Source organism: Dipodomys spectabilis, unplaced genomic scaffold (genome assembly GCF_019054845.1).
Source record: "Dipodomys spectabilis isolate Male_0828 unplaced genomic scaffold, ASM1905484v1 ptg000504l, whole genome shotgun sequence".
Taxonomy (NCBI): Eukaryota; Metazoa; Chordata; class Mammalia; order Rodentia; family Heteromyidae; genus Dipodomys; species Dipodomys spectabilis.
The window spans coordinates 2,632,679-2,643,563 of record NW_024871181.1 but is presented as its reverse complement, the minus strand read 5'-3'; the positions used below and the strand labels follow the sequence as shown (position 1 = coordinate 2,643,563).

Below are 10,885 nucleotides of genomic sequence, written 5' to 3'. Positions count from 1 at the left end.
CTTACTGCCCAGCCTTGATGTCCTGCATCTAGATCTGATACTTTCTCCCTTGCAGGCCCAGGAGGGTGGCAGAGCAAAGGAGGAATGGATTGTGGGCCACCAGCAACCCTCCAGCCCCACCTGGCTGGGCCACCAGATAGTCCTCAACACCCAGTAGCTATATGCCAACAGGAGAGTCTGTCCTTTATTGAGCTGCCAACCCTGCAGCCCCTGAGCCCTGTGTGTCTGGACCTTTTCCCTGTCAGCCCGGAGGAACTACGGCCTCCTGGCAGCCGCTGGTCCCTGGGGACCCCTGCTCCTCTTCAAGGTCTGCTATGGCCACTGACCCCAGAAGGTCCAGATACAGAGACCTCCACCAGTGGAGGGATGCGGCCCAGCAGGGCTGGCAGCTGGCCCCACTGTCCTGGTGCCCAGCCCTCAATTCTGGAGAGACCGTGGAGTCCTCAGCACTCACAGCCGCAGCGCAGGGCCAGCCATGGCTCAGAGAAGAAGTCAGCCTGTGAGTCACTGTGGTGGTGGTGGGGGGGGGGGGGTGCCCTGTTGGGGCAGACAGAGGAGGGGCTAAGTGGCTCCTTTTCAAACCCAGACTTTTCCTAAATTCAGGACAAGTGGTAGATTTTAGGGAGTACTCACTTGGGGCTTGTTAGAGTTACACAAGAAGCTTTTAGCCATCCCTCTAAGCCCTCTTGTGGATCCTATTCTTTCCGGCATAATGCCTGAGCCTGCCTGGGATGCTCAGGGCCACAGGGCAGCAGCAGGGAGGAGGTCAGGAGGAAGCTCTGCGCATGCCACTCTGTGCTCTCACAGGGCGCAAGATGCGGGTGTACCAGCGTGAAGAGGCCTCTGGCAGCCCTGAAGCCCATCCTGGCTTCCTGGAGCCTAGCCAGACAGTGCAGGAGCAGACTGTAAGCACAGAGGAGCCAAGGGTGCTGGAACTGTCTGGAACTACCCGAGGAGCCTTGGAGGGTCCTGAGCGGAGGCGCTTCTCAGCCTCAGACCTGATGACCAGGCTACACTCTTCTCTGCGCCTCGGGCGGAGTTCAGCAGCCAGGGCACTGACATCAGGGCCAGGCACTGGAGCAGGTACCAGCTGTTAATTCTACTGCCCCAGGCCCTGAGAATAACAGCCTAGCAGCCAGATGCAGGGTGGAGCATAACCCACTCATGGAACACCTGCAACTGGGTGCTGATCAGCTGGGGTGTGGTGCCAGGGCCACTTTCTGATGCACTGGTACCTCATTCTTGCTTTTTCTAGGGAAAGCATCTGGAAGGGAGGCTCAAAGTGTAGAGATGAAGGTGGACACTTCATCACTGCCAGCACCTGTTGGTGACCCAAGCCAGGGCCTGGGTAGCCTGCTGGAACCCAGGTATCCACCTCTTCCTGGACCCTGGTTTGGGATGGGCTGCAAAGAAGGGTACTGACACTCTTTCCCTAGGCTGGACATGCAGGAAGAAGCCCCGGATCCCAACGAGCGGCGCCAGTCACGGTTTCTCCTAAACTGTACGTTCAGAGGGGCTTTGGGACCGGGTCATGGAAGAAGGGACTGGGGTGTAGAAACGGGGATCTGGGGAGTAGGGATCTCAGTGTCTAGCAGGTGGGCCAGCACGCGGTTGATGCTCATTTAAGGGTTATAGAGTGAATAAATGAGTGAGTGAATGAATGAATATATGCACTGTGTCCCCCCCCCCCCCCCGCCGTCCCTCCCCCACATGGTTTTCGCTGCAAGGGATTGAGTGGGGGCTCCAGGAGGAGCCGGGCTGGGGCAGGCAGCACCTCTCGGCCCTCCCATGGCCCTCCCCGCCCCTCTCTCTGCCCAGCTGTCCTCTACCAGGAATACAGCGACGTGGCCAGCGCCCGCGAGCTGCGGCGGCAGCAGCGCGAGGAGGAGGGCCCGGGGGACGAGGCGGAGGGCGCGGAGGAGGGGCCCGGGCCGCCCCGGGCCAACCTCTCTCCTAGCAGCTCCTTCCGGGCCCAGCGATCGGCGCGAGGCTCCACCTTCTCGCTGTGGCAGGACATCCCCGACGTGCGCGGCAGCGGCGTCCTGGCCACGCTGAGCCTGCGCGACTGCAAGCTACAGGAGGTGGGTGGCCGGGGGCGGGGCCTGGGGGCGGGGCCTCGGCCTAAAGGCCGGTCTGGGGAAGGTGGTACTCGGGCCTGAGCAGGTGGGGTTGGCTGGAGCCCAAAGGGGCCCAAGGCCGAGGGGATAGTGGGTAAGGGGCAGAGCCTGGGGGGGTTGTGCCAGATGGAGGAGGAGCCATGGGAGGGCAGTAGAGAGCAGTACCAGGCGGGCCAAGAACAGGGGTGGGGCCGAGAGGGAGGGTAGCGAGGGTGGGGTGGGATAGAGCCAGAGGGCAGGCAGGCTGTAGGAAAGGGCATCTAGGGCTGAGGCTAGAGGTAGGAACTCCGGCCTAACTTTAGGTGCCAGGTGAGGCTGGAGAAGGGCAGAGACATGGTGTCTATACAGATGACTTGAGGTGCTTAGGTGGACTGACAAACCTTGCGTCCACCCTCTTGCAGGCCAAGTTTGAGCTGATCACCTCTGAGGCCTCGTACATCCACAGCCTGTCTGTGGCCGTGGGACACTTCTTGGGCTCTGCTGAGCTAAGTGAGTGTCTGGGGGCTCAGGACAAGCAGTGGCTATTTTCCAAGCTGCCTGAGGTCAAGAGCACCAGTGAGAGGTGAGGGAGGGGAGGGGAGGAGGTGGAAGGGAATGAGTGGTCTGGCCTGGCTAGCTGGGCAGCTTCCAAATAGGAAGGGGTCAATACCCTGGCCTGACCCCTGGCCCACCCCTCAGGTTCCTGCAGGACTTGGAGCAGCGTCTGGAGGCAGATGTACTGCGATTCAGTGTGTGCGATGTAGTGTTCCATCATTGCCCTGCCTTCCGCCGTGTCTACCTGCCCTATGTCACCAACCAGGCCTACCAAGAGCGAACCTACCAGCGCCTGCTGTATGGAAGGGGATCTGAAAGAGGGACGGAGGGGGCTCAGGCAGGTGTAGGCAGAGAGGACAGGATGAGACTGGGTGGTTGGGAGGGGAGGCTTCCTGAAAGGGGCTTTGAGCAGCTTAAATGTGACCTGATCCCAGGGGCTGAAGCAGATGTTAAAAAGGCACCTGAACTACTCAGGAGGCTGAGATCTGAGGATCACTGTTAAAGCCAGCTGGGGCAGGGAGTCCATGAGACTCTTATCTCTAATAAACCACCAGAAAACTAGAAGTGGCTGAAGAGCTCAGGGTCAGAGCCCAGGCTCAGAGTTCAAGGCTTAGGACTGACCAAAAAAGAGAAGGCACCTGAAGATGAGTAGGGTGGTGGAGGTGGTAGATCCTAGGGGTTTAGGTCCACCTGTGACTCCAGACTCCCACTCCATTGTCTTGTCATAGCTTGGAAAACCCCAAGTTCCCCAGCATTTTGGCCCGTCTGGAGGAGTCTCCAGCTTGCCAGCGGCTGCCCCTCACCTCCTTCCTCATCCTGCCCTTCCAGAGGATCATGCGCCTCAAGATGCTGGTGGAGGTACTGGGGCTCAGACCGTGTACGGGAAGGCTGGTAGAGATGCCCCTGTCAAAGGTGGACAGGTCACGGAGGGAGGGTAACCTGCCTCAGTGAGCTAATGTCACCCTCTAGAACATCTTGAAGCGAACTACACAGGGCTCCCATGACGAAGACATGGCCACCAAGGCCTTTAATGCACTCAAAGAGGTAAGCTCGGCAGGGCAGGGGTGCCCAAAGGGCTCACCTGGACTCAGTGTACTGCTAAAGGACCCCTCAGCCACAGACTCTCTGGTCAGAGGTAGTGGTGTGGGAACCCAGGTTGTAGGGGGCTGCAGGTGACATCCTATGGCTTACCCAGCTGGTACAGGAATGCAACGCCAGTGTGCAGTCTATGAAGAGGACAGAGGAGCTCATCCACCTGAGCAAGAAGATCCACTTTGAGGGCAAGGTGTGGACTGCAGCTGATGGGATGGGGCTGTAAGGGCAGCTCTGGTTCCTTCCTTTCCCCCTGGTACTTCAGGCCCATGAATTCCTGCCCCACAGACTCCCTTCCTCCACCATGTGTTATGCCAATGCCTCTGAACTTTGCTTACCCATACTCTTGTCTACTTTGTCCCCCAGATCTTCCCACTGATCTCACAGGCCCGTTGGCTGGTTCGGCATGGGGAACTAGTGGAGCTGGCACCACTGCCCGCAGCTCCACCTGCCAAGCTGAAGCTGTCCAGCAAGGCGGTCTACTTGCACCTCTTCAATGACTGCCTTCTGCTCTCCCGGAGGAAGGAGTGAGTGTGTTGGTTAGAGCCAAGTTTCCTTCTTCCCTTCCCCTGGGCTCATGACCTAGGACCTCTTGCTGGGTCTGGGAGCCCCAGCTGGTTTCTTGGGGACTCTTGGAGCAAAGGCAGATAATGACTCTCCAGATGGAGAGTCAAGAGCTGGACTGTGTGGAAAACTCAATGCTGCTCTGTGAGAGCATATCAGGGAACCCAGTCCTGCCCAGCCTGTCAGAGCTAGAACAGTGGCTTTTGCCTATTGCTGTTTGGCACCCAGTGTGCCATGTGACTTGTTCCCTTCAATCCTACAGACACTTCAGCCTGTGTCCCTTGGTCACAGGCTCCCTTGGATGTGTCAAGATCCAGGAGTTAGCCAGGAGGTGGCCAGCTCTGTCTGACACCACAAGCTAGGCTCTCCCCAACTGCACTATCCTATCACCTGTAACACAGAGACCACAAGGTAGTCATAGTAGCATAGGAACAGAGTTCCCACAATACCTGGTACTTGTCTTCCTGAGGGAGGAGGGAAGAAGGCAGGAGAAGAGTGGGAATGAGGGAAGTCAGAAAGTTAAGCTGGACAAATAGCAGGCATTTGAAGTGAAGTGTTCATTCCTGATTTAATTATTCACTTAGTAAATTGTTCCTGGATCTCTGCTCTGTACTGCACTCTCTGCTTGATGCTGTGGACATAAATTTATGACTGAAACTTGTTCTGTGCTCATATACTATTGGGTTTTATTTTTGGGAGGCCAGGGGGTTGTATTTGTTTGTTTGTTTTTCAGTTGTGGGGCTTGAACTCAGGGCCTGGGCACTATTCCTAAGCTCTTTTTGTTCAAGGCAAGTGCTCTACCACTTTAAGCCTCAGTATCACTTCCAGCTTTCTGGTAGTTAATTGGAGAAAAGAATCTCATGGACTTTCCTGCCTGGGCTGGCTTTGAACTACAGTCCTCAAGACTCAGCCTCCTGAGTAGCTAGAATTATAGACGTGAACCACCAGTGCCTAGCTTATACCATTTGTTTGGTTTGGTTTTTGTGCCAGTACTGGGGCTTGAACTCAGGACCTGAGTGCTGCCCCTGAGCTTTTTCACACAAAGCTGGCACTCTACCCCTTGAGCTACAGCTCCACTTCCAGTTTTTTGTTGATTAGTTGGAGCTAAGAGTCTCCCAGACTTTCCTACCTAGGCTAGATTTGAGGAATAGGGCAGATAAGAGTCTCTTATGGAGACTTTTCTGCCTGGGCTGGCTTTGAACCTAGATCCTCAGATCTCAGCCTCCTGAGTAGCTAGGATTACAGGCTTGAGCCATCCGTACCCAGCTAGACTGCCTGCATTTGAGGAATAGGGCAGAAGAATTTGGGTTAGACTTGTTTTGAGGACACCTAGGAGCCTGGTGGATGGGAGCAGAGGGTCACTATGCTCCTGACCAGTTTGGAGGAGGCTGGGAGCTCTTGGAGGCCCAGGTGAGCTTGGACCCTCCACAGGTGGCAGATGCTTGAGAAGGTATTTGCCCCAGTCTGGAAAGAGGAGGGAGGCTAGGGCGTGGCTCCCCTGGGAGTGGAGCCAGGGAAGGGAAGGGTAAGCTTGCCTGCTGAGCTCCTGGAGGCCCAGTGGTGGGATGGGCCCCTGGAGTACAGGAAGAGAAGGGGCCAGGCTGGGAGCAGGAGATGTTGGGTCCTGTTCAGAGTAGCTGAGATAAATAAGCTATGGACCTCTGCCTAGCCTCTAATCCTCCTTCCCTTGGGGGCCAGGCAGGGCCTGAAGTGTCTGATTGGCCCTTTGGAGGAGAAGCTGGGTAGGGAGTACAGAGAGAGAGGTGGAAAACACCTGGGGTTGAGAACTGGCCTCCACCACTTTCAACCTCCACCGGTGACCCAGAGGAGGAGACCCCTCTTGTGGGAGGGGGGAGTACCCTGGTCTCACTGGAAGGGTGGCTGGAGAGGCAGAAACCTTTCTTCTCCTTTCCCATTAACACACTGGTCCTGCCTGCGGTGCTGTGGGTCTAGGCCAGGCTGACCCTGTCCATCCTGTAGGCTCGGGAAGTTCGCCGTTTTCGTCCATGCCCGGATGGCAGAGCTGCAGGTGCGGGACCTGAGCCTGAAGCTCCAGGGCATCCCTGGCCATGTGTTCCTCCTGAGGCTTCTGCACGGGCAGCGTGCCAAGCACCAGCTCCTGCTAAGGGCCCGCACTGAGTGAGTGAGCTGGTGAAGGGGGACCCCCGAGTGCCCAGCTCTCCTGATTTGGACAGCACACATGGGCCCAGAGCAGGATTGGGCGGGTAGAGGTCACATAGGTAGGCAAAGGACATCTTGGCATCAGCCACCATGCCTTGGTGTCTCTGGCTTCAGGACAGTGGCATGAGGCAGGATATAGGCAGAACTGGCATCTAGAGCTGTCATCTGGAGCTAAAAGACAGTCTTGAGAACCAGTCTGCAGCGTGAGCGCTGAGTGATGTGAACTCAGCCTGGTTCCCAGGCCTGGACCTCATTCCTGCTTCTAGCTCTTGTTCCCACAGTTGCCCTAGCAACTGTTCTTTGCTTGTTGTGACAGCTATTTCCCCGTCCTCCCCTCCCCCCCAGGAGTGAGAAGCAGCGGTGGATCTCAGCCTTGTGCCCCTCCAGTGCCCAGGAGGACAAGGAGGCCATCAGTGAGGGAGAAGGTATTGTCTTCCACCCTGCCTCGTCCACCTGCCCTGGGTTCCCTGCAGCCCCCTCCTCCCTCCCTGGGTACTGTGTTGCTCAGGACCTCAAGGAAGCAGAGCCAGAAGCCTGAAGCATCCAGAATGGCCCTGAGGACCCTTGGGGGTTGGGCATGGTGGCCATGGGCACAGGTATCTGAGAGGGGATGTCCTGCCTAAGATCACTGGCTAAGTGACAGGACTGCATGTGCCGCAAACGTCTATCTCTGTCTTTTCTTTTTTTGGTCAGTCGTGGGGCTTGAACTCTGGGCCTGGGCATTGTCCCTGAGCTCTTCAGCTCAAAGCAAGCGCTCTACCACTTGAGCCATAGCACCATTTCCAGTTTTCTGGTGGTTTATTGGAGATAAGAGTCTCACAGACTTTCCTACCTAGGCTAGTTTTGAACCATGATCCTCAAATCTCAGCCTACTGAGCAGCTAGGATTACAGGCATGAGACACCAGCACCTAGCTTTGTCTCTGTCTTCATATCAGCTATAAAGAGGATCAGCAGAGTGACCAGAGGGTGAGGGGTGGTGGCACAGAGTCTCTCTTAGGTGTGACAAGAGGCTAGTAAGCCAGGAGCCAGTGTCATCCTGGACACTTCTGTAGTGGGCAGGGGGGTGGGGCTAAGATGTACATAGAAAAGGGGGCTTGTTTTCAGTGAGCACCTACTGTGTGCCAGACCCATGGCCAATTCCTTTGTCTCTGCATTTGTTTTATTTCATTTTTGTGACCCTCTTCTAGATTTGTTTTCTTTGTTTTTCATATCTGAGAAAAAACAAAACTCAGAAAAGTTAAAGCCAAGCACTAGTGGCTCACACCTGTAAACCTAACTACTCAGGAGGCAGAGATCTGAGGATCACAGTTTGAAGCCAGCCTGGTCAGAAACGTCTGTGAGATTCTTTTTTTTTTTTCTTTTTTTTTCTTGTCTTTTCTTTTCTTATCTTTTCTTTTTGTCGGTTGTGGGGCTTGAACTCTGGGCCTGAGGGCTGTCCCTCAGCTCTTCAGCTCAAGGCTAGTGCTCTACCACTTGAGCCACAGTGCCACTTCTGGTTTTCTGGTGGTTTATTGGAGATAAGAGTTTCACAGACTTTCCTGCCCAGACTGGCTTTGAACCGAGATCCTCAGATCTCAGCCTCCTGAGTAGATAGGATTAAAGGTGTGAGCCACTGGTGCCGGACTTGTCTGTTTGTCTGTGAGATTCTTATTACCAATTAACCACCAAAAAGCCAAAAGTAGAACTATGGCTCAAGTGATAGAGTACTAGCTATGAGCAAAAAAATCTTAGGGAGAGCTAGGAATGTGGCTCAGTGGTAGAGTGCTTACCTAGCATGCATGAAGCCCTGGGTTGGATTCCTCAGTACCACATTCACAGAAAAAGCCAGAAGTAGTGCTGTGGTTCAAGTGGTAGAATGCTAGACTTGAGCAAAAGAACTCAGACAGTGCCCAGGCCCTGAGTTCAAACTCCAGGGCTGGCACACATGCAGAGATACACAACACACACACACACACGCACACGCACACGCACGCACTCACGCACGCACGCGCGCACACACAGAGTTAAATGATTTGGCCAGGGTCCCATAGCCAATAGGCAGCAGAGTTGAAATTCAACCACATATGGTCCCCAAAGCTGTGGTTTTTGATGCTGTAAGCCTGGCTAGGCTAGAGAGGAAAGGTCTGCAAATGAGGCAGATACTTTAGCTTGGGCAAGGGTCCTACAAGAGCTGGGTCTTATCCCCCTACTCCAGACAGGTGGTCAGCAAAGGCTCCTGGGAAATAACACTTGACCTTGAAGGCTGAGGAGGGGAACTCCTAGCAGATGGAACAGCCAGTGCAGATGCCCTGAGGCAGAAGGACACTAGAAAGTGGTTAGAGTTACAACATGAGCAAAGGAGGACAAAGACAGGGAGGGAGGTGAAGTTAGTAAGGGCTCAATGCCAGATGACCAGGGCCTTCTGGGACCTGCAAGGACTCTGGTGCTATTCTGAGAGGAATGGAAAATTCAGTGGGTTTCCAATGGGAGTCATGTAGCTTACATGGCAGCTGAGAATGAGGGCCTGGAGGGCCCCGGGGTGTCAAGGGCATGTGAAGGGAAGTGGGGGTCTGGAGGCCAAGGAGATGAACTGAGCTGAGATAGTGAGGATCCTTTGCTAGAGCAGTAGCCAAAGGAGGAGGGGCCAGGTTCACCCAGGCTTTGTGTTTCTGGTCACCATGCCAGCTTGGGCAGAGGAGGCCTATGTCGCATGGAAGGAGCAGAAGCCTCTACCCCCTTTCCTACTGTCTTGCCCCTCCCATCCTGACCCTCCCTGGCTGTCAGACCGCCCCCAGGTCCAGTGCGTGAGAACCTACAAGGCCCTGCAGCCAGATGAGCTGACCCTGGAGAAGACTGACATTCTGGCAGTGAAGACCCGGACCAACGATGGTGAGCCATCCCCTGACCAGCGTTCCCCAGAGGGACCTGGACATCAGGAGGCAGCTACTTGGCTAAATATCACAGGGAAAGATTTGAAAGTTGATCTGCCATAGCATGTGAGAGTCAGGTTCGACAAGAAGAGGAACGTCAGCGGTCAGCTGGTAGGGAGGAAAATTACCTCAGAGGGTGCCAGGAAAATCAGGCCAGAAGGTCATTGATGAGTGGCCAGAGGCAGGGTCCTTCCTAGAGCTGGGTGGTCAGGAGCCCCAGGAGCACTTCAGGCCTGGTGTCCCTGCCACTGACAGCTCCCATGTGTTCCTAGGCTGGCTGGAGGGGGTACGCCTGGCAGACGGCGAGAAGGGCTGGGTGCCCCAGGCCTACGTGGAGGAGATCGGCAGCCTCAGCGCCCGCCTCCGCAACCTCCGCGAGAATAAGCGGGTCACCAGTGCCAGCAGCAAGCTGGAGGAGCCCCCCGTGTGAAGGGCAGCCGTGGCTGGCAACAGCCGCACTGGACTTGGCTTCTGGTCAGTCTAGAGGGTCCACAGTGGCCCCATGCCACAGATGGTGGCTGGGGTACTGGAGTTGGGGGCTTCCAAGGAGTCTCCCCAGTCTTTACTCTCCCTGGTACCCACACTTCAGGGATGAGGGCCAACACAGGGGGCTGCGCCTTCCACCCACCTGATTCGTGGCCCCTATGCAGACGGTGGGTGGACACTGCGGGGTTGGTGGATGCTGGCATCTCTGGGTAGCTGAGACTTTCTCTCCACAGCCAAAGCCCAGAGGGTGCCAGTGCCAGTGTGTGGTCACTCTGTAAATAAACTCCTGGCAGCTTTGCTGGGGGTCCGAGCTGTGATCCCCACAGCTCTGCCCACATGTCCCTCCGCCTCAGATCCCAAGGTGCCTGGCTGTCTCCCTGTAGGGGTTGCCTTTTTCCAAAGTTCTCTTCAACCAGGAGGGACCCCAAGGGTGGGGGTGGGTCTGTGTATCAGTTAGACTGCTTTGGGCTACAAGTTACAAGATAGCAGATTCAAGCAGGCTTAAATATTAAAGAGATGTTATTGGTTCTTGTGTGTGTTGCCTCTGGGTTCTGTAACAGTTCACCACAAACTGGGTGATATAAAACTAGGGAAATGAGCTAGGTAAGGTGGTACACTCCTGTAAACCCAGAGAGGCCGAGGGTAAAGGCAGTGTGGTTGTGAGTTCAAGGTCAGTTTAGGCAAAGTTAGCATGAGAGTGTGTCTGAAAAAAAATTAAAAGGAAAAGACTAGGGCATGGCTCAGGTGGGTAGAGGGCTTGAGCTCCACCATCTATGAGTTCCCTCTCTAGCACTGCAAAACAAGTAGCTAAGTTACACTAAACACATACAATGAATAGATAGAGAGGGAAATAAATGCTGAGCATCACCTGTCTGGGCTCCATCAGCCCTGCCAGGTCCTGGGCACTGCTGCCTCTCTGGCTTGTAGCCACTTTGCTCCAGGTTTGTTTCTGTTTCTGTAGTTCCATGACCTCTTCTGTGTGTCCGTGTCACATCTCTACC

At 55.3% G+C, this 10,885-nt stretch overlaps 1 protein-coding gene across 1 annotated transcript; it reads left to right on the top strand.

Moving 5' to 3' along the window:
- The first annotated feature begins 63 nt into the window (after positions 1-63).
- Positions 64-10,644, top strand: Arhgef19 (Rho guanine nucleotide exchange factor 19). The gene is made up of 15 exons (XM_042669754.1): positions 64-499; positions 808-1,092; positions 1,256-1,367; positions 1,437-1,501; positions 1,819-2,081; positions 2,519-2,679; positions 2,796-2,948; positions 3,380-3,509; positions 3,621-3,695; positions 3,847-3,936; positions 4,110-4,270; positions 6,288-6,446; positions 6,834-6,913; positions 9,253-9,357; positions 9,671-10,644. The coding sequence occupies exons 1-15, from the start codon at positions 85-87 to the stop codon at positions 9,826-9,828; spliced, it is 2,412 nt and encodes an 803-aa protein (XP_042525688.1). The 5' UTR covers positions 64-84; the 3' UTR covers positions 9,829-10,644.
- Positions 10,645-10,885: the final 241 nt, after the last annotated feature.